The sequence below is a fragment of the Protopterus annectens genome, chromosome 9.part0, assembly GCF_019279795.1.
Source record: "Protopterus annectens isolate FY-2018-M chromosome 9.part0, PAN1.0, whole genome shotgun sequence".
Taxonomy (NCBI): domain Eukaryota; kingdom Metazoa; phylum Chordata; order Ceratodontiformes; family Protopteridae; genus Protopterus; species Protopterus annectens.
Window position 1 is genome coordinate 167,619,683 of NC_056743.1, and position 24,360 is coordinate 167,644,042.

A 24,360-nucleotide genomic window follows, 5' to 3' on the forward strand; every position below is an offset into this window, starting at 1 on the left:
CCATGCTAAGATGCATGGTGCAGCCTGTGCTTCTAAGTGGTGCCTGGTTTTGCCTTGTCCTTATAGCTCGCCCAGCTGGGAAAAACACTTGAATGCTTTCAGAGATCATTATCTCCTAGCCAATTTCTCTTTATCAGCTTGTGGCCAATTTCTCTTTATCAGATTGTCTCCAAGGAGACATGAGGAATAGATACAGAATTGCTACCAAGCATACATTTATTTGCTAGAAAAAAAGCCTTATAACATTCCGTATTCTTTTTCATTTACTTGCTTTCTCTTAAAACTTATTACTAGATCAAGCCAAGGGCGTTAATTCAGTCATTCCCCCATGCAAGAATGAGAAAAAGCACATATTTTGTCATTTTTTTAACCTGACTTCTTTACACTGTACTGCCTACATTTCTTAAAACTGAACAAAGAGAAAAACAGAAAAACTGAGAAAAAAAAAGACAAAGGAAAAAAAACAGGAGCACCTGTTTACAATATTATCTGTACTGCACTTAAAAACAACTGAGAAAACTTTACGTAATAGCATGCACTTGTACTTAAAATTAAGTCATATTTGACCCAATGGATTTGTATGTTAGAAGGATGCATGCAGATTTAGGCACAGAGATAGCTGAATTCAATGATTTAAAAGTAGCAGCAGCTAATAGAATAGCACATCACCTCCTAAGTCGAGACTAAATACAATATTTAGCCTATTCCTTTAGCATACAGGCATAAAACCCTGACTATACCTCAGGCGGCCAGAGTTCAGTTAGCAGCCCGAGTGCTTGATTGAGCAGGTAAGAGAGGATGGACATGCACATCAGGGAGGGGAGAGACATAACAGCCATGGCTGAACACATCTACAGCTCTAGAAAGACAGACCTCATGCTGGTAAGCAGAAGCAAGTCTTTTTTGGGGGGGGGTTCCATCCAAACCAGTAATGGTAGTCTTTGCAAGTCTAAGGAAGCTCTCTTGTCATATAAGAAATATTTAGGTGTTTGGATTAAAAAGGACTCTATTATGGCAGCAAAGGATACTTGAAAAGAGACCAAACAAAAGATAACATAATGATGATAAAACTAAGAAGTTGCAAGCTCTTAACTATTGATATGGATAGTAATGTACAAGAAGTGAAAATGTTTCAAGTCCCTTTAATACTTATATATACATCAGGCATAATTTTATCAACTGGAGGTGAAGCTGTGGACCCTACTTAAAGAAATAAATGTATTTATTTGGGAAAGAAATAGGGCAAGAATTAAAGGGGATACATTGTTTCTCCCCACAGAACAAGATGGTTTAGGATTTCCATATTTGAAGGGATACTTTAGAGCTAACAGTTAAGGCTCATATGCATCTCATATGCAGAAGACTACAAATCAAACTGTAAAGAAATATGCATTGCTACCAGAAAACGTTGAGAAGATGTCACTCATTGCCATACTCTGAGCCTCTCAGCAGAGGGGGTAAGATCTGGTTCTGCCTTAATTACTGATGTACCACACCATGGACATATTGTCCATTTGAATTGCAATTGTACCTAATGGAAGGCAGCTCTGAAATGCTTGCAATGCCAGAAGCACTGATATCATCTCTAGGACAATGATGTGCAAGTGGTACTCGTGTTCCTGCCATGTTTCTTGGACAGTCTGTCCCAGATAATGCCCCCTCCACCCCATCTGGAAAGCATCCATGGTCACTGTGGCTACTGGTTGGAGAAAAACAAATGGTCTGCCTATCGTTACCTGTGTGGACCGAAGCCACCATCGTAGATCCCTCTTGCAGGTGTCCATAATGAGGATTTTGTGTGACATACGCAACTCCTGCATGGACCACTGAGCAAAGAGTAGCCACTGTAATATTCTCATGTGCAGACGTGCTAGTGGGATTAATGTTATTGCCACTGCTGTTAAACCTAGAACCTTGAGGACAAACTTTGCTTGTACTTTCTTTTTCATAAGCTAAATCGACACTCAACGGTGTAGCATTAGTACTCTTTCGTGAGACAGTTTTGCTACCATGTCTTTTGCGTTCAAGTCTGCCCCTATAAAGGTAATATGCTGAGACAGCAACAAGGCAGATTTTTCAAAGTTTATGGTAATGCCTAACTCTGAGCAGAGATTAATGGTGGTGTCCTTTGCCTCGGTCAGTTGACGCTCAGTGGTGGCAGTCAAAGCCAGTTGTCTAAGTACAGAAACACCCGGATTCCTAGACGCCTCAGGTGAGCCATGACTACTGCCATGCATTTGATAAACACTGTGGGGGCTGTAGTGAGTCCAAAGGGCAGAGCTCTGAATTGGTAGTGACTGGCTCCCAGCCAGAAGCATAGATATCTCCTACAATGCCTGTCCATTTTTATATGGTGCTACGCATCCTGGAAATCAATGGAGCACATCCAATTGTCCTTTCCCAAAATAAGGGAGTATGGACTGCAGTGTCACCATGCAGAACCTTGTTTTCTTATTAGACTTGTTCAGTCTGCTGAGATCCAAAATGGGCCTCCAGTCCCCTGACTTCTTTGGAAGTAGAAAGAGCCTTGAGTAAGTTCCGATTTGGTCTGCGGGGGCTTCTTGGATGACTCTTTTTGCTAGCAACCTTTGAATTTCTAGGGTTGCTTGATCCCTTTGACTGGGTGGTATGTCCAGGATGGATCTTGGTGGAAGAGAGAAAGGAATGTTGTATACCTTGGATATGATCGACTGTACCCATTTGTCTTGTGTGATATTCCGCCAGGGTTTTGAGTACTGCCTCAAGAGATGGACAGGCGGGCCTCCTTTCAGGAGCGCTGTAAGGGTCTACCAGAGAAGGTATTTCTGTCACTCTGGTTCTATGGACCCCCTACACCATGAGGGCGGCATCTTCCATTATTCCCCCCCTGCCCCTGGAAAAAATATTACCATGTGCATCCGGCGAAGCTCCTTGGGATTTGCGGAACCACATCCTTCCGCCCTTCTGTCATTTAGGATAGAGTCTAGTAAGGACAGAGAAACGTACTCTTACAGCAGACAGAGTTTTGCCCTCGTTTGCACCTGGTAAGAGTCTCTCACTTTTTTCCCCAGAGACGAGCCATCAAAAGGGGCGTTAATGAAGGAAGACTTGAAAGGCTCCACAAACTTGCAAAGGTGCTTCCAGGAATGCCTCCTCATGGCAATTCCTGTGCCTGCTGCACTACTCACCCCATTGGCCGCATATGATATGAGGAAAGTACAGTTGTGTACACTTACCATAAATGTAGATGTTATAGTGTATTCAATGTTGCAGTCATTACATTAGGATAATCTGCTGGCAGTTTGCCCTCAGTCGGCCTGAATAACAAAATCTTGGGCCCTGTGTCGGCTGCTGTCTCCTCTTCCATGAAGTCAGGGGTATAAAATATGCAGCAGACACCATTTTATTTAGTTATTCTTGCCCCAGATGTCAGGTGCCCCCCTAATGTGGAGCAAAATTTGATATATATATATATATATATATATATATATATATATATATACAGTAATGTATATAAAAATAAACCTTTAGCAACATAAACTTTACTTTCATCTAAAAGCAAATACACCACAAATGCTTTAGTATATAGTGAAGGAAAGAAAAGTTAAAGAAAAGTTGAGATTGCAGGTGGGTAACCCGGACTGCAACAGTGAATACATTCGAACATCTACATTTATGGTAAGTGTACACAACTGTACTATGTTCTTTGTGTTTCACTGTTGCAGTCATTACATTTGGCTAGAATTCCAAAGCTATGGATGGGAGTATGGAACTGAATAGAATTAGGAGCGGATATAAGGCCTTGCAGAACTGCAGTGGCAAAGCCTGCCCTGGATTTGGAGAAGAGAGGCAAATGATAATGCTTTGTGAAGGTATGAACAGAGCTCCAAGTAGCAGCTTCTAGAATGTCTTTGGTTGGAACTCCTCTGAGAAAGGCTGCTGAGGTAGAGGCAGCCCTGGTGGAATGTGACCGGACTCCCTTGGGCACGGGTTTACCATGGTGCAAGTAGCAAAAACAAATGCAATGGCTTATCCACTTAGAAATAGTCTGCTTTGATATAGCCTTCCCTTCTGATCCTGAAGCAAATGCCACCAGAAGCTGCTCAGACTTTCTTAGAGATTTGGTCCTGTTTAAGTAGAATCTTAATTGTCTGTGTACGTCCAATGAATACAGAATCCACTCCCCCTTGTTCTGCGGATTTGGGTAAAATGTTGGCAGGTGAATTGTTTGGTTAAGAGCCATGCTGGATACCACTTTAGGCATAAAGGAAGGGTTGGTCCTGAGGGACACCCTGTCTGGGGAAAATGTAATAAAAGGCTCCACAGCCATGAGAGCCTGTAGTTCTGAAACCCTTCTAGAAGTGATTGCCAAGAGGAAAGACATTTTCCAAGATAAAAATGTTATATCCGCAGTAGCTGCTGGTTCAAAAGGAGGCAGGGTGAGTTTTTCCAGCACAAAACTGAGGTCCCATGCAGGAGCTGGTGATCTTCTGGGAGGTCTTAAATTTTTGGCCCCTCTAAGATACTGTTTTAGCAGAGGATGAGAAAAGAGGGGAGGCTCCGTGTTGTAATGAGCCGAAATGACAGAAGCAAGGATTTTTATTGAAGAAAAAGATAAGCCCTTCTCAAGCATCTCAGTTAAGTATTGTAAAATCTGAGGGATGTTTGGTTTTGCTGTGTCTGTTCCTTGTGCTTGGTTCCAAGCACAGAATCACGTCCATTTATCAGCATAAGATTTTCTAGTACTAGGCCTTCTGACTTCCAAAATGACATCCATCACAGATTTACTGAGAGGTGTTGTTTGAATAATTAAATGATTATCCATGCTGCAAGATTCAGAGTTTGGAGCGAATTGTGCAGAATTTGATTGCTCTGCTGAGACAGTAGATGAGGTATTTGAGGCAAGTACCACGGAGGGAGTTTGGACATATTCCTTAGAATTGGGTACCAGTGCTGGCGAGGCCAGTCCGGAGCAATCAGGGATCATTTTTGTTTTTTCCTGTCTGACCTTTAGTAAGACCTTGGAGAGAAGAGGCAGATGGGAAAAGGCATAGTCTTTTAGGTTTTTCCAACTGAAAGATAGGTCATCCACTTTCCATGCTTGTCTGTGATAAGTCCTTCTGCAGAAATTGTCCAGTTGATAATTTTGGGGAGAGGCAAATAGATCTATGTCTGGGCTCCCCCCATTTCTCTGTTACCATGCTGAAGATTTGTGGATCCAGTTTCCATTTGTTCGGGTCCGTAAGATTGCTTAGGTCGTCTGCCAGAGTATTTTGTTTTCCTGGCAGGAATTGAGCCTGAAGATGTACTTGGTAAGTCAAAGCTGCGCTCCACAATGCCATGGCTAGTCTGCAAAGGGGGTAGGAATGTGTACCCCCTTGCTTGTTTATGTACCACATAACCGTGGTGTTGTCCGTCTTTATCAGTAGTTGTCCTGGATGAAGTAGCTCTGAACAGCCAGCATCTCTTTCTGGTTGATATGTAGATGCATTTGTTTTGGGCTCCATATGCCCTGAATGCATCTCCCAGTCATGTCAGCCCCCCAAGCATAGTCAGATGCGTCTGCAGTTAGGGTTTGGGTGGCAGGGGGTAGAGTGAATGACAGTCCCTTGTTTTGGTGCCATGTCTCCACCCACTAAAGAAACTGCTGTTGTAGGCAGGGAATGAGAGGAATCATTGTTTCTAGACTGTGACAATGCTGACTCCATAAATGTTTTAGGTACCAATGAAGTTTCCTCATATGCAATCTTACATATGGAATTAGTAAAATGCAGGATGCCATGAACCCTGCAGAATTTGTCTTGCAGATAACTGGGTTTTTGTTGCCATCTGTTTGAAGTATGTTGTCAGTTGCCTTTGTTTGTCTGGCATAAGGTAAGCCATCTGGCAGTTGTATTCAAGCTTGCACCAGGAATGTAATTATTTGAGAGGGTGGCTGTTGAGATTTCTTTTCATTTACTATGTACACTAGACATGTTAGAAGTCTTTTTACAAACGCCAGATGTTGAAGAAGAATGTCCTTGTTCTCTAATTGAATGAGACAGTTTGTCCAGGTAAGGATAAATTTGTATGCTTCTTTGTCTGCAAAATGCAATTACTGGTGCCAGGCACTTTGTAAAGACCCTGGGTGCAGTAGATAAGCCAAAGGGCAGTGCAGAGAATTGGTAATGCAAAAAAACTGCCTTGAAGCGGAGGCATCTTCAGAAAGATTCCCTTATTGGGATATGCAGGTATGCCTCTTTCGTCTAGAGTCACTAACCAAGCATTCCTGCCCAGGATAGGCAGTAGCTGTTGTAAACTCAGCATTTTGAATTTTGGAATGTCCAGGAACGTGTTCAAAATTGATAAATCCAGTATTGGATGCCAGGCATTGTCTTTTCTGGGTACCAGAAAAAGTCTCGAATAAAAACCTTGTCCTTTTTCCTGTTCTGGTACTGGCTGAACAGCCCCCATATCCATGAGGGACGTAACTTGTTTCCGAGCCTCTGTCCATTGATTTTGTGGCAGATCTGGCCAACCGTTTGGAATTGGCAAAGTATGGAAATGAAATCTGTACCCCTGGGATACTATGTTTAATAACCACTTGTCCTGGGTAATTAACTGTCAATTTTGAGCATGAAGTGTTAATTTCCTCAAAGACAAGTGCTTGGTGAAGGTAGAGGGAAGTCATTGAGACTGCTTACTGTAGGGTTGTGCTTAGTTTCCTCCAGATTTGGAAGTGGAGGCACCCCATTGCTTTGACCTGTAAGAACCCTGTGACTGGTATCTAGAGCCTTTTGAGTGCCTGGATTTATCTTGAGAGGCTCTGTTGGGCACAGGAAAGGACCAATTTTTAGTAGGCCAGTGCCTACTGAACCTGGGTGGCTGCACTTGTAAGAAATATTACAGTTTGCATAGATTTAGCTTTGTCTTCCATTTTCTTTAAAACCTCTCCTGCCTTATTACCAAACAGAGTATCATGCTGTAAAGGGGAATCCAACAATTTAGCTTTAACATCATCAGGCAGATTTTGCTCCTTGAGCTAGGCATCCCTTCTAATCACAGATCCAGTAACTGCGGCCCTGCAAGAGGCCTCCAAGGAATCAAAACCACATTGCAAAGTATGTTTTCCACCCTGTTCTGCTGCATGTAATAATTCCTGTAATTCTTTATTTTCCACACAATCATAAATCAACATCATTTTCTGTTTCAGTAAGCCCATAACATGTTGTTGATATTTAAGCATATGAAACTGGCAGTTTAAGGCCCTAATTGCCAAGGTTGCAGATGTATAAACCTTCTTTCCTCATCTATCCAACGCCCTGGAATCTCTATCAGAGGGGGTAGGATTTTTGGCTGTAGAGGCCTTTACTCCTTTGGGACCCTATGAGATAGTCTCAGGATCAGCAGTAGGAATTTGTGAGAGTCAGGAACCCTGTAATATCTGTCTGGCTTACTAGGAGCCAGAGGTAGGGAATCAGGAGCCATGCTTGATTCCGAAAACACATAATCAACAATGTCTAATACTGGAGGTATTGCCAAAGGCCTATGCTGAGGAAGAAGAAAATTCCTAAGCCTCTTTTTTGATTCAGAAAAATCCTGACTCTCCCAATGAAAATGTTCCTTTATAGTATGCAAGGTTTCTCCAAAAGAATAATCTTCAGGAGGAGATGCAGATGGGATGGATTCTTCTGCATCTGAATCCTCATAGGGTGGGATAGATAAATCCTGATCAGAAGAGGAATCAGAAGAAATGGAAACCTGATCTTAAGATACATAATCAGTGTCTTGCCTAGGCCTCATAGCAGGGGGGGGCAAGGAATACAGTACAAATGAAAATCCTTATAAGGTATTTGCTTCCCACAAGTAATGAAATTATTAACTTTTACTGACGTTGGTAAGGAGCAAAAAAAAGTTTCCCCAACGGGGTACTTAGCTTTAGTTGAAGACTTCGGTTCTGAAACTCGAATACGAAAATTTCAGGAGTCGGCCGACCGGCACTTGCGAACTGCTTCTGCTTCAGGCACCGCGCGGCAAGAAAGACTAAATAAAACGGCGTCGGCTGCATGTTTTATACCCCTGATGACCTGACGTCATGGAAGAGGAGACAGCAACCGACGCAGGACCCAAGACTTTGTTATTCAGGCTGACTGAGGGCAACCTGCCAGCAGATTACCTTAATGTAATGACTGCAACAGTGAAACACGAAGAACATCATGGAGGAGTTTGCTATAGTGGTAGCAAGTGGAGAAGCAACCTTGCCAGGTACCCCCGCAGCTGAAGAACCTTGGAGAGCAGCTCCCATCTCCATGAGATCATCCCAATGAAGCCTACTAAATTAAAGGTAATTCAGGGATCTTAGAGTAAAGGCCGCTGAAGAAAACATACGCTTCCCATATCTGTCCATTATGCAAGAATCTTTATGCAGGTCTTTTCTATGCAAATCTTTTAGCAACTGGACAGATGAAGTCTCGGCTAACTCCTTCTTGGTGGCCGCCGCCACCACCATAGCATCTACTGGGACACCCTTTGACAAAAATTGCTTGTCCTCTGGGGCTGTAATGAATTTCTTGGGCCTCCTTGGAACTGGTTCCACAGGCTCTGGAGAGCCTCACGCCTTTTAAATGACTACTCCCAGGAGCTGGTCAAAAGATGGAGACACCCAAGATCTGGAGAGTTGAGAGTCAAATGCCTCCAGGTATACAGACTCATCTTCAGAAGGGGACAGGGTCTTCCAGTCACCTCTCTGTTTCAGGATGTCTGAGAAAGTGACATCCTCAAGAGGGTGACCATGGGGACCCATCTGAATTCTCTAAGTCTGTATCCGATGTGACTGATTCAGGGCAGTCTGTGTTTTTCCTCTTACAGGGTCTCTTCCGAGGGACCTACTCAGAGGGGTACTCTGGGGTGGTTTCAGAAGAGAGCGTCTTACCCATTGGAGTGTCCTGGGGTATAGGCCCTTTACACATGGGCTGAGAGGATGGTGTAGAGGTTGACACTGGCCCTTTTGGGGGAAGAGTAGCTGGAGCAGAGAGCGAAGCAGTCTCAGGGGAGAGCACACTCTTCATCACCTCAAAGGCACCCAGATTCTGGCCCGAGAGAGCCTCCAGTTCCAGAGAACACGGAGACCTCCCCCACACCAAGGATGGCTCTGAAGCTGATGTAGAAGCCGAACTCACCTGCGCCAAAGCCCCGAGTGGGAGAGTCGAATCAGACACGAGTCGGACTCGACTCCCACCCCCCCACCCCACCCCCGGAACAGAAGAGGGAGTCTCAGCCTTCAGATCCCTCGAATGATGATAACATCAATGTAATCGGAGTGGAGATTGGCACTGAAACTCCGGGGATGGATTTCGGGTCCGATGGTTCCACCACAAGGACCTCCAGGCACTCTGGCACCAAACTCGACTGAGTCGGAGGAGGAACAGAAGGTAAAGCAGCTACTGAAGTCAGCTCCATGACCATCTGGGCTGGGCTTGTGAATTTTTGCTAGGGCAAGTGTATGAAGCAACCTTTTAACCACCTGGTCTACATCATCATCTGAAAGGCTCCTGGATGACCAAGATGAATAGGTGGAGGACTTGTGGCTACCAGTCACCGATTGCAATAAAGGAGACTGTGGCACCAAATGAACCGGATCCAAAGAAGTTGACTGGCTCCTTTTTTGGCTCCACGATGGTTCCAAAACTCCAGGTGGAACTGATGGAGACTTTGCTTTTTCGGAACCGACAGACTTCAGATCTGAAGAAACCACTTTCTCATGTCTTTTCAATGGCTTGGAAGCTGGAGCCGAAGATTTGGATGACTTTTCTGAAGGTTTGGAGGCCTGAGTCCCTTCAACAGCCGATTAAAAAATGCCCTTTTAACAAACTCCTGCCTATCAGCTTGTTCCTCTGTTCCTGCAGGACTTTAACTAAAACCATGGCAAATAGAACAGGAATCCTGCAGGTGAATGGCGCCCAAACAATACACACAACTAGTGTGCCCATCTGTGAGCGACATTTTGTTATGTGTAAAAATCACACTTCTTAAAACTGGCCTGTTTGGTCTCTTTACATATCCTGTTAAATCACAATTAGCAAAACTGTCACACCCAGTAATGAAGCCACAAAATAGTAAATTTGTCAGCACAAGCCCAAGAACACACAAAACGGATCAGCAAGACTACAAAAAAAACAACTATACTAGAAAATGACTCTGGTTCATTAACCTGTCCCTTTCATATAAAAAAAAATCAATAAAGTGAAAATAAGAAAAACAAAACATTCTTATGTCCCTCTACACTGCAAAAATGTGTTTCCCAATATGCCATGACTAAACTGGAATAATTTGGTGACATATGTGTAACCATTGCCACTCCTCTTTTTTGATGGTAATAGGTGCCTTCAAATGCAAAAAAGTTGTTACTCAAAACCTGGTCAATGCACTCTATTAAAAACTTCACTTCCCCCATCATGTAGTTGTTACTGTTGTTTAACATGAATCCTGCCCATTCTAAACCAACTTCATGAAGAATTAAAGTATATAATGCTGTACATCTACTGACACTCATAAATCTTCCTTTTCAACACTGACTTCCTTGATTTATTCAAGGAAGTCAAAAGACTCCTTAATAAAATAAGTAAATTGTTTCACCAGTGTAAGTAATGCCCTATCAATAAATTTGGAAACTGCTGCTAGTTTTGAAGCTTGTGCTGACACAATGGGTCTGTATGGTAGATCAACGCTGGTTTTGTGTATCTTGGGAGCATCGAACAATTTCCCAATTTTCGGTTTTGGAGTATTAATTGTTATTGGGCCATATGGCAGAGGTATTTTTAGTGAAATAGTATTTAAGTGCTCATTTACCTGTTAAAGGTTATGTTCTGATGAAGGCCATTGTGGTTGAAAGCGCTTAACAAGTATTAATTAAAACATTTGAACTTTTACTCTCCACTAGTGGTTACTTTTTATTTTTAGTATTTCTTTACCACCATTATGAGATGTTATCATTTTTCAAATTTGAATGCTGTAAAGGAAATAAAAGAATTGGAGGTAAGAGCAAACAACATAGAAATAAATAGAATTTGTGGGAATAATGCAAACAGAATAATGCTGAGAGGCGTAGTGATGCTGAGAGGAGTAGTGATGCTCCTACATCAAGGGCACTGGTGGACTATAGGTCTGGGTGCTGCCCATAAAGTTTTTATCAGGACGTTTCTATTACACATTGTAAATGCTGCTATATTTCTGTGTGCAAGTATATATATATATATATATATATATATATATATATATATATATATATATATATATATATATGTGTGTGTGTGTGTGTGTGTATCTATAGATATCTGTATGTGCAAACACATGCACACACATACATATCTGCATATGGATTTTAGACAATATGTAAAGGTATACAGCAGTTCATAACTGATTTACCAACTTTCAGAGCCGGCAAAACACTTCCCATTTTTTTTTTAAAGTAACTAGTAGCACATGTAGCTAGCAGATCTCCATACACTATAAAGAATTATGATAGGACCTACAATCATAATTGAATTTTGTGGGTTCTTGGCATGGATGTCAAGATTTACCTCTCAATCTTTGCTCTCACTATGAATTTCTTGGCATCCATGTCTCAGTTATTTTGTGTTTAAGTTAGGATTGGAGACCTGATCGTAACCCACTGTGTTATGTACACAGTTACCTTAGAGTCATGTTAAACAATTGCTTTTTCAGGCAAATTAAATGCCATACAAGTTGCTTGACCTTTCCCTGTTACTATAAAGAGTACCACTCCAAGATTTTTTGCATGAATTTCTGACAGAATACAGATCTATTTAACGTAGTTATGAAGGGCTAACTTACACAATGTATTATAAAACTAAAAACAAGCCCCATTTATTCCTTATTGTATCACTAAGGTAGTACTCACGCTTTTCAGTTAGGATAGCACCCATACTAAATCCATCAGGAAGGGTTCTGTGAGTTACGATGCATTCATAATTATTTTTAATGTCTTCAGCTGTTGCTGGCTGCAGCCTTAGCCAACTAATCATGCTAAACGTTCCATCATCGTTGTGAGCAGGAGACTGCATGCAGATGTTCTTTTCAATTTCTGTGGTGATACCAAAGGACTTCTTTTTCCATACAACATTAATAGTTCTTGGAAAAAAATGTTGGACTTTGCACGTCAGCAAAGTCTCTTTTCCATCAACATTCTCAATTACTTCGGCAGATACATTTACTTTGGGCTGAGCTGTATGGACAAAACACAGACAAAATTATAAGGGCTAACACTGTTCAACATTTAAATGGCTTTTATTATGAATTAAATGCTACTTACTTTAGTTAATCTGTTGTGTTCAAGTAATTCACAAAACATGGTTTATGTTGCTAAAATACTCATCCAACTCCCCCTCTCCACCTCCATTTGCATTACCTAATATTTTTTCCTCTACAGTAACACCTTAATTCAGCACAAAGCACTTACTACTACTTAATTTGTTTCCCACCATAGCTAGCAACAGATAGAAAATATCTTAACCTATTTTTGTAACTGAAATCTCACATTATATTGTATAGTGATTCATCCAAGTCTAAACATACACAGAGGTCTTCTCTGTGCTGGATACTAGAAAGCGGATAGAAACCTGCAGAGCAGGAAATTATGAAAAGTAAGTCACAACTGACTGAGAATGTCAGCCAGACCTTTTGGAACAGACTGAACAAATAATGTCAGTAGTGAAGACACCAACAAGTTATTCAGGAGTATAAAAATGATAAAATAGTACTAATCCCCTTCTATAATGCAGAGAACAGCACTGTAAATGTTGTTGTTGTTTGTCTTTTTGCTTTTTCCCGGTAAGGGGTCGACACAGCGGAACTCCAGTCTGCTAATGATGGGCAGTAGATTTTTTTACGAAATGCCGAGGTGCCAGCTCGACACCCAAACTTCAACAAAGGCACGCCCATTTACGCACGCATGTCTTTCGAACGCTACCCAACCGCAGGGAGAACATGCATACTCCACATAGAAGGCACTCCCAAGCCAAGCCGAGAATCGAACGGGAGAACCTCTTGCTGTGAGGTAGCAACTCTACCGCTGTACCACCACGGAATAGATAACAGCACTGTATATAAGATTACAATATAATGAAATAGGGTTTTCATTTCAAGGTACAATTGTACTTTAACATACAAGCCTGTCACCAAGTAACTTTCCTACTATTACTGTCTAATTATCTGAAAGTACTCTATGTGAATGCATTCTCCCAACACTAAACTACTTCAGAAATTTAGAAAAAAGTCTAGGCAAATTCTCACTGAAAGCAAATATGAAAGTAAAATACATCTCTTCCCACATCTTACTCTAAGAGTTCTCAAGTACATCTGGTGAAGCTTATCATAAGAGAGTTGTGCATATGTCTAATTTTTAAGACTGGAAGACTGTGGGTTCTATTCCCACACCAGGTAAGCGGATACATTTTTGTAGATCTGAATATTGCAATGCAGCATAAATAAGTATTGCATTCTTTTAGTGTTGTTCCAAACCAAAGGTCTATCCACATAAGATGGTGAGGGCTCAAGTGGAAGTAAAACATCACGACACTTATTATTTTTCTGTTCTTTAATAATTTTTTTCTCAGCGCATCTGTTTTTCTTAATCACAAAAAATACGAAATATAATAAAACCAAAAATAATTCATATGCAAACAAAAATGAAAATAAGTCAAACAATATTTACATCTCCACATTTTTAATCCTTTTCTTATCTCATTCTCTGTTTGAATAAAATGTTTCTGCTTTTCATTCTGTACTGACCATGTTCCAATAACATCTTCTAACTACTTTAGCTATCTCTACTTGTGTTTTTCTTTTTGCCCTTCAAAATACTTAAGAAATATTAACAGTAAAGTTTAAACATATTCATTTTATTTGATAATAATCACCCCAAACTCCTTAACTCTTATACAGTGCAGCATAACATGTTACAAGGTTTCCTATCCATGACATCTTGGAACAGAACATAAGCTTTCTAGTTGTATTTTATACTGTAACCATTCTTTAACAGATAGATGTTAAATCATTATGGTCATGGCTGTGGTAGCCTAAATATGGGTTATATCTTGCTAAGGACGTAACAGCCAGATATCTTCAGGACACTGTCTATGAGCTCAAACTGTTAGTCAGTTTGGGCGCCAAGCCCTCCAGAGCTTTCCTACTGCCAAAGAAAGTGATCCTCTGGTGGCTTTAAAGATTGAGGATTAGCTAATGCTCTTTCACTGCTAGATATTTTCCCTATGAGGAAAAAAATCTGTTTTACTTTTAAATACAGATAACTTAAATTTTTCTGTAAAAAATAACTTTTATGGTAGAAAAATGTTGTACACTTTTAAACAGGAGCATCACCTTTTCACTTTTGTGTTAAGAATTTGTTAAAAGTTATTTAAAACTACTTTTTCTGTGAAAAAGTGTTCTTATTTTACTTTTAGGGGCTGGGGTAAGTGTTTACAGTGCTTTTTACTGTGTGCGTTTTTTTTCTGGATAAAAGTAACTTTTTTACACTTTACCTGTTTTACAGACTATTCCTGCTACGCTTCCCCAAGAATCAGGCATCTTTTTCATACTAACCAAGAAACAATGGAACAACATAATTTCCTTGGCTGTGCCTTCTTCTAGCCACAGAAAGTTAAAGAAAAAGATTGCTAAGCAGCTTTTACCACCATAGCAGGCTTGTAATTTGCCTCAACCGCAGGTGGGTGGCTCTGCTGTGCCAAAGGTGGCACCTTGGACCATTCATCTTTTTCCTAGGATCCCTCTGGTGTAGTCCCACTATGGGCAGGAGTTAGATGCATCCTCTGATGTTGTTGGTGTACCCTCAGAGGGCAAGAGAAAGTAAATGCTCTCAACTCTCTAAATCATCTGTGGTCCCCTGGACCTCCTCAAGTGTTTACAAACACCACAGTGATGTGGTACATTTAATAAACAAGGGGGAAACCAGATTGTACTCCTTCTACAGATTAGGTGCATTAGGTTTGGATACAGTTTTACAGCACAGTCTTACTCTACAAGTGTCTTACAACCATTCAAAGCAAAACTGTGAGAAGGACAAGCTGAATAAACCAGGACAGAGCCTCACATCTTTCTTTATTTAACTGTAGTTCTAAGTTTCTCAAATACAATACTACACACTGCAGAACCCTTTCTTCTACCATATGTTATGGTCAGCTACATAGTACCAGCCTAACTATATACCTTAAAGCCACAAGTAATAAGGCATTCTATTCTATATCCTCTCCTTATCCCTTGGTACATTCTCTCATTTTCTATCAAATAAATCAAACAAAAGGCTTAGAAGACAGCAGTCTCTCATCCTATTTAGCATTTTAATTTTCCTGTCTGTCCACAGCTTTTCATACACTTTATTGGTAAAACTGGTAACTTCTGTACATAATCTATAACCCTGAATTACCTAAAGTATGCCTTCATGTTTCATGTTATCAAAAGCTTCGAGTGTCTGGCTCCTGCCACTTGTTGTATAACCCCTATAACCTTTTTTTTTTTTAAACAAGAAACATCTTTATTAAATTTATCAGTTATGACACAGGCAATCATACATTTATATAAATGAAAACAAACCATATTGACATATTTTTAGTTGCAAACATTATATAGGACTTATAACCTATCCAGTCATCATCAGTCAAGCATTACATAGCTCATTCAAATCCTGCCTTCTTTTTAACCTCATCCAAAACATTATTCTGCATGTATTGTTCCCACAATTCCCATTTTTTTATGTAATTTACTCCTACCCATTTCTAAAGATTCCATTTCCAGTTGTTTTATCTCTGTTACTATAGTCACTGCTTCTAGTACAGTTAGTTTAAACTTTGATTTCTATTTTCTAGTAATTGCCCTTTTTTTTTGGCAGCCACCATAATTAGACTTAGCAATGCCTTACTATGTCTAGGCAAGTCCTATTCTGTATCATAGCTCAAAAAAATAATCTCCTTAAATACATCAATTTGGTCACTCAGTATTTCCGAGAGAGTAGTCAGAAGGGATTTTTTTAAAGTCTGCCAACTTATTACATTCCCAAAAAATATGTTCCCAATTACCTCTTTCTTCCTCATCACACCTCCAACATTTGCTGTCTACCTGAGGAAAAATTCTTTGAAGTCAACTTGGGGCAAGAAAATGCCTATGTAAACACGTGCAAGCAAAGATCCTAAATCTTCTAGACTTTGTTGCACATATGGGAGTCACACATATAGCCTCCCATAGGTTCTTTGTGCATTGCTTATCCAATCTCTGTTTATAGTCTTTTCTAATCTCATCTGATTGAGTCTTATAGTTATCATGCAATATTTTATATGCTGTATTATCCCTCTTAACAGCAGCTTCTGTTCTAGAGTCTACTAAAAAGTTCTACCAGTGCTGGTAAGCTCTAACTTCTTGTAACAAAATCAGCAACCTGCCAATATCTTTGGAGTACTCCAATCCATAAATTTTTAGATTTTATTATTTTACCTAACACACCTAACTTTACTTGCAAGATCTAACAACTTGTAATTGATGTTCATCAGTGGCCAATTTCTTATATCCATTTTGTCTCCTTTTTTGTAAATTAAATTTACTATTGCTACCTACAACCCTGATTTTCTACTTTCTATTCCATAGACAACTCACTGAATAAATGCATTATAAAAACTGCCAGTCCTCCAAAAGATTTAAACATTGAAAAGCTGCCCTGTCTATGCCTGGATCTCCTTCCAACTTCTGTTTTTTTTCTCCAAAATATTATTCATAGTTTTTAGTTCTATCTTCTTATTCAATTGTATTACCTTCCTTATTTAATTTCTTCATGTCCTATCTTTAATCAACCATCCTCTTACTCCAAATAATTCACCCAAGTGATTTTCTACTAGCTTTAAAATTATCTATTTATGAAAAAAAATATGTTCCTTCAATGATTTCAAAACATGTTGTTTACCTCTGTTCTCTTCTAATTGGTTCCTCAATAACGGAGTAACTTTTTTTCCTTTCCTCTCTAACCCTTAAGTCAGATTCCACAACAATTTTGACATAATTATACATTTTTTCTAAGGCTATATGAAATTGTTAAATACATAAAATTTCTTTCTATAATTCTTTCCTTGAGTCTAATATTCTACCTTTATCATTTTAAGTCCTTATAATGGTTTGTCCAACTTTCACATCTCTCTCTAATTCCTCTATGCTCTTTCCACAGCATCTTAATGACATCACTTAACTATTTTTGTCAGTACTGTTTTAACATCTCACAGCAGTTTAGTGCAGAGGAGGTCTGACTATATGCTGTTAGACTAAGACTCTGTAGCAGTCCAGGGTCTAAAACCTACAGCCTCCAGTTGCCTACTGTGCATATCTGAGTGATTTATTTAACCAGATACTGCTTTTTGGTCACCCATATAAAGGGAACTGAGAGTCCAGTGAGCTTGCCTGGCTAACAATTGTTCTAGCCTTCTTGGTATACTTTAAGTCCTCGCTTGATAATAATGCAAGTCTGTGATCTATCAGTATTCCAAAATTCAAACTTGCAATGTTTAAATGCACTTTAGTTGTGACAGTCCTTCTCCTATAAATAAAGCTTTTAGTTCTTAGTTTGCTTAACTCTTTTCACAGAGAAGGAAAGACACCCTGCACCATGACCACCCAAAAGAATTCCTTCTAACTAAAGATAGTTAGACTGCTGAGATCTAGAACTGGCCTGATGTCATCTGTTTCTTTTGCACTAAGAGGAGTATAGAATAACACTAAGCCTTTCTGATCAGGTGGAACCTTCTGGATGGCCATTTTATTTTGAGTACCTTTAACTCCCCTTTCCTTGTCACTTGTTTTTAATGGAAATTTCGATACATAAGCAAGATAAATCTGATCGTCAGTCAGTCAGAGTGGTTTATCTTACATACTGTGCTTCTTGTCCAGCCTCTTACATCAGGAAAACTAGCAACGCACTCAGTAAAAGGATATATTCACAGAATTAGTGTTACTAAATGGGGTAATTATGTTGGGATTGCAAGAACTTTCGTTTGTACAGGGACATGATCTAGTAATTGCGACTTGATGCCAACAATTATCCCAGTTTAAAAGATGACATTTCAATAACGAGCGAATTAAAAAATAGGGCATCTAGAATATGATACATATTATACCACCAAAATTTTGCTTGATAATAAGAGTGTAGTTAACTTCCTTGCATAAATAGTATTTAGTTAATTGGTTGTTTTTTTCATTTTCAACACACTGACTGGTTCAAAACGCACATCAAGTTCATTGGTTGTTTTTTTTTTTCATTTTTAGCACTTTGGTTCAGTATTTATATTAAGTTCTACTTGTGTTTGCTTGTTTCTGGGGGATGTGCTTGAATAAGGCCTTTTATTTGTCAATTGTTTTTCACTCATTACTCAATGGTTCTGAAGATGTCATTTTATAATGAAAGTGCTTAATCTGATTTTAATATTTGATATTAAGAAAGTTCCTGGTTTCAAGTATAGTGTTATTCTTGTAATTTTTTTTTGTTTTGATTACTAAACTTTACATACCAGTTATTACGGTTCGCTTGTTTTGGTTGTTGTTTTTTGCAGCTTGAGTTCATTGTTCATGAAATACAATGTATTTAAATAATTTATTCTCAATTTCAATTGTGAAAATACTGCTGATGTTGAATAAAATGAAGAAGAATCACCAAATTTTACTTCTGACCAAGATGACATTATCAGATCAAAGGATTTAACTTCCAGGGATGTCTATGGGGGTATTACTGAAAAATATTTAGATTTCAGTTCCAGATGCAGTGATGTCCATGGTTTTTCACCTGGTATGATGTGCGACTAGCTCAGTGGTGTTGAAAGGGACAATGTTGCTGGCAACTAGTCTACCTTTGTCACGTGGGAGGGCACCCCTGACGTGTGACAAATGGATCCAAGTGGGAAGTCCGTTTCATTAGACAGCAGTGCCGGTAATAACCAAAGGCATAGTGTCCTTTCCATTTTGGGCACAACACATTTTGTCTTGAGAAAGCTCCGATAAATACAGTATCACCTGGTTGCATGTCATGGTCAGTCTCAACTGGAATTTGCTGGGCCATTATTATGTTGTTAATGCAAAACAAAACAGTGATAATTTCAAAATGTAGATATATCTCTTTTTCTGTATTGCAACTCCAAATTCTTAGTTAAGGGTGTGGCAGGCATTCTCATGGGTCGTCCCAAAGAATGCCATGGGTGGATAAATTTCTAGTGCTCACTGCATTTCGTATGTTAAACTAAATTAGAGGCAAAGCTTCTGGTTGTTTATGGCCATCTTTCTCACACAACTTTGCTGACCTTACTTTGTTTGATTTGCTCTTTCTACATTCCCTGCTTCCTGTGGTCTGTGTGGGTAATAGTAATGCATTTTTATAGTTAACACCTTACTTATCTGCTGTATCACTTGGCAGGTACAATATGTTTCCTGATCTGATTGGATACAGCAAGGTACACAAAATCTAGGTATCAATTCAAAAAGTAGTTTTTTAGCTACTGTTGTGGCATCATTCTTAACATAAGGCTATGCTTCAAATCATCAATTAAAAGAACATATTTGATTTTTCATAGATTTTATAAATTCATAAACTGTTACCAGGCTAAACACAGGGGCCCTTTTTAAGCCTAGCCAAGTTTTCCCAAAAGAATAATGCTGTCCTGCATCCAAACAGGACAATGACAGCCAGGCATTTATAAGCTACCGCTGTCCATAAGGGATATGGTGTCAGTCCCAGTGTAAATTTCTTATTCCCCATTCACTGGTCTAGGTTACTCAAACTGGGTAATAGATGAATTCAGATTCACATGGATAGATGCCTGCTCCATAGGAGGGGCAGTCTCTGGGACACATCTGTCCCTCCAGCATATTCTGTTTAAGTCGTAGACAAAATTCAGGGCTCCAGGTCTTGTATTTGTGGTGCTTTTTGACTTGCGTATATGTAGGACATTCATAAGTGTGGGGTTTGTGGATGCCTTGTAAGGCAGGCATAGATCACCCATAGCAATTTATAGGAGACCATTGCCCACACAGTCTAAAATAATCTGTGGGGACAATTTTGCAGTGATCATTGGGAGTACAGGGTGAGGACTTTAAAGTGCTCTGTATAAGGCAGTTTTGTTACACCTTGTAATCTCTGTGCAAGAAACCTCTGAGATCACTCTGGTTGCTGTATATGCCTGTTCAGGTACATATCAAAGGCAGCATTGTACTGTATGTGGCCAAGTGGTGGTCAAAGTTAAGGTTACTGTCTATGTGCGTACCCAGATCCCTGTCCACTTGGTCAACCTCTTAGGGACATAATATCAACATGGTATTTAGTCGAGGTGGTTCACTTCCCAAAAGGTACAATTATGCATTTCTTAGCATTAAGCTAAAATCTGTGAGAGATTCACTTACACAGCCAAACTTGAGGCAAAGCTCACTCCAGCTATGACTGGAATAGACAGTCAAGAAGAGAAGGTAACAACCTGCAATACTACACATAGACCCACCACACCCGCAACTGCAAATCCCACACATAGATACACAAAGTTATTCTTGGAGGCTCTAAATAAAAATCCGCGGAAACAACAGAGACCTCCAAAGCAGACACACAAGCAACCTCCACCCACAAACACACCGCAACCGACACAACCTCCAAAACCAGTGTGCCACACAATCACAGCCCATAAGGCATAACATCATACCTAACACACTTTTAATAGGGGACACCATAGTCAGGCACACTGATGTCACACTCACCAGGCTGGATAAAGGGAAGGTTACTGTCAGCTGCCTGACAGGTGCCAGAACCCGCCACATCAAGCAGGCACACAGGTCACTCCATAACTAGCACAAATATGACTCTGTCATAGTCCATGTTGCTGTGAATGACCTGAGACATACCTCCCTGGACTACATGAAAAGAGACATGGAAGAGCTCTCTAATCATGTAACCAAGGCAGGTATGACCCCAGCCCTGAGTAGCATCTTACTGTCACCAAGAATGCTACCTCAGTACATGGAAAAAAATGATAAATTTCAACAACTGGCTATGCTTCTGGTGTCATTCAAAGGGGATCCAGTATCTGTCTGCCTGGGACGACGTGCTCGACAAGCCACGATGCTTCACCAGAGGTGGCTTGCACCTATCATCTATGGGATTCAGGATACTGACAAAGGTTCTTGCCACCCCCATAGTGCCTTTTTTAGGCAAGGCTCAAAAGACAAACCCACCACCGTAATAAGTACCAGTGACAAAAAACTGATGGTAATGCTGCTCAACGTCAGTAGTTTAAACCTCAAATGCACTCACTCGAGGCTCTTCTCAAAATGCAGAACATCAACATTTGTGCAATAACTGAGACCTGGTTCAAGGCTCAAGAGTGCACCCCAGCAATTCCAGGCTACAACTCATACCACACATTTCGGCCACAAAACCTGGACCGAAACACTAAGAGAGGTGGCATATAGTACAGTTGTGTACACTTACCATAAATGTAGATATTCGAGTGTATTCACTGTTGCAGTCATTACATTTTGGTAATCTGCTGGCAGGTTGCCCTCAGTCGGCCTGTTTAACTAAGTCTTGGGTCCTGTGTCAGTTGCTGTCCCTTCTTCCATGATGTCAGGGGTAAAAAAAACATGCAGCCAATGCCATTACATCAGTTTTTCTTGCCCCAGATGTCAGGTGCCCCCAAAATGGGGAGCAAAAATATATATATATATATATATATATATATATATATATATATATATATATATAAATAAACAGTAAAAATATAAATGCACTTTTAGAAACAAACTTTACCTTCATCTAAAAGCAAATACACCACAAAGGCTTTTGATTAAAGTGAAGAAAAGAAAAGGTATAGAAAGCGGGATGGCGGGTGGGTAACCCGGACTGCAACAGTGAATACACTCAAACATCTACATTTATGGTAAGTGTACATAACTGTACTATGTTCTTCATGTTTCACTGTTGCAGTCATTACATTTTGGCAGAATCCCAAAGCTATGGATGGGAGGATGGAACTAAATAGCATTAGGAGTGGCTATAAGGCCCTGCAAAACTGCAGTGGCAAAGCCTGCCCTGGATTTGGAGAAAAGAGGCAAATGATGATGCTTTGTGAAGTTATGAACAGAGCTCCAAGTAGCAGCTTCTAGAATGTCTTTGGTTGGAACTCCTCTGAGAAAGGCTGCTGAGGTAGAGGCAGCCCAGGTGGAATGTGACCTGATTCCCTTAGGCACAGGTTTACCATGGTGCAAGTAGCAGAAACAAATGCAATGGCTTATCCACTTAGAAATAGTCTGCTTTGATATAGCCTTCCCCTCTGATCCTGAAGCAAATGCCACCAGTAGTTGCTCAGACTTTCTTAGAGATTTGGTCCTGTTTAAATAGAATCTTAGTTGTCTGTGTACGTCCAATGAATGTAGAATCCGTTCCCCCTGGTTCTGTGGATATGGGTAAAATGTTGGCAGGTGAATTGCTTGGTTAAGAGCCACACTGGATACCACCTTAGGCATAAAGGAAGGATTGGTCCTGAGGGACACCCTGTCCAGGTAAAATGTAATAAAAGACTCCACAGCCATGAGAGCCTGTAGTTCTGAAACCCTTCCTGCTGAAGTGATTGAAAAGAGGAAAGCTGTTTTCCAAGATAACAATTTTATATCCGCAGTAGCTGCTGGTTCAAAAGGAGGTAGGGTGAGTTTTTCCAGCACAAAATTGAGGTCCCATGCAGGAGTTGGTGATCTTCTGGGAGGCCTTAAATTTTTGGCCCCTCTTAAATACTGTTTTAGCAGAGGATGAGAAAAGAGGGCAGGCTCCGTGTTGTAATGTGCCAAGATGGCAGAAGCATTGATTTTTACTGAAGAAAAAGATAGGCCCTTGTCAAGCATCTCAGTTAAGTATTGTAAAATCTGAGGGATGTTTGGTTTTGCTGCGTCCATTCCTTATGCTTGGTTCCAAGCACAGAATCTCTTCCATTTATCATCATAAGATTTTCTAGTACTAGGCCTTCTGGCTTCCAAAATGACATCCATCACAGATTTACTGAGAGGTGTTGTTTGAATAATTAAATGATCAGTCATGCTGCAAGGTTCAGAGTTTGGAGCAGAGTGTGCAGAATTTGATTGTTCTGCTGAGACTGTAGATGAGGTATTTGAGGCAAGTGCCAAGGAGGGAGTTTGGACATATTCCTTAGAATTGGGTACCAGTGCTGGTGAGGCCAGTTCAGAGCAATCAGGATCATTTTTGTTTTTTTCCTGTCTGACCTTTAGTAAAACCTTGGAGAGAAGAGGCAGAGGGAGAAAGGCATAGACTGATAGGTTTTTCCAACTAAAGGATAGGGCATCCACTTTCCATGCTTGTCTGTGATAAGTCCTTTTGCAGAAATTGTCCAGTTGATAATTTTGGGGAGAGGCAAATAAATCTATGTCTGGGCTCCCCCATTTCTGTGTTACCATGCTGAAGATTTGTGGATCCAGCTTCCACTCGTGTGGGTCCATAAGATTTCTGCTTAGGTTGTCTGCCAGAGTATTTTGTTTTCCTGGCAGGAATTGAGCCTGAGGATGTATTTGTTAAGTCAAAGTTGTGTTCCACAATGCCATGGCTAGTCTGCAAAGGGGCTAGGAGTGTGTACCCCCTTGCTTGTTTATGTACCACATAACCGTGGTGTTTGTCCATCTTTATCAGTAGTTGTCCTGGATGAAGTAAGTCCTTGAAGGCTGTCAGAACATTCTGAACAGCTAGCATCTCTTTCTGGTTGATATGTAGATGCATTTGTTTTGGGCTCCATATGCCCTGAATGCATCTCCACCACCAGGTGGACCCCCCAAGCATAGTCTGATGCGTCTGTAGTTAGGGTTTGGGTGGCAGGGGGTAGAGTGAATGACAGTCCCTTGTTTTGGTGACATGTCTCTGCCCACCAAAGAAACTCCTGTTGTAGGCAGGGAATGAGAGGAATCATTGTTTCCAGACTGTGACCATGTTGACTCCACAAACTTTTCGGTACCACTGAAGTTTCCTCATATGCAGTCTTGCATATGGAATTAGTAAAATGCAGGATGCCATGAACCCCAAAGCCTGCAGAATTTGTCTTGCAGATAACTGGGTTTTTGTTGCCATCTGTTTGAAGTATGTTGTCAGTTGCCTTTGTCTGGCATAAGGTAAGCCATCTGGGCAGTTGTATTCAAGCCTGCACCCAGGAATGTAATTATTTGAGAGGGTACTAGTTGGGATTGCTTTTCATTTATTGTGTACCCTAGGCATGTTAGAAGCCTTTTTACAAATGCCAGATGTTGAAGAAGAATGTCATTGTTCTCTGCTTGAATGGGACCGTTGTCCAGATAAGGATAAATTTGTAT

The 24,360-nt window shown here is 40.3% G+C and overlaps 1 protein-coding gene across 1 annotated transcript in view; it reads right to left on the reverse strand.

Annotated features, from left to right (window-relative positions):
* Window positions 1–24,360, reverse strand: part of LOC122810505 — a 1,366,849-nt gene that overhangs the window by 1,002,659 nt on the left and 339,830 nt on the right. The window contains exon 3 of the mRNA XM_044082087.1: window positions 11,879–12,202. Coding sequence (XP_043938022.1) covers window positions 11,879–12,202 — 324 coding nt within the window. The remainder of the gene's footprint in view (window positions 1–11,878; window positions 12,203–24,360) is intronic.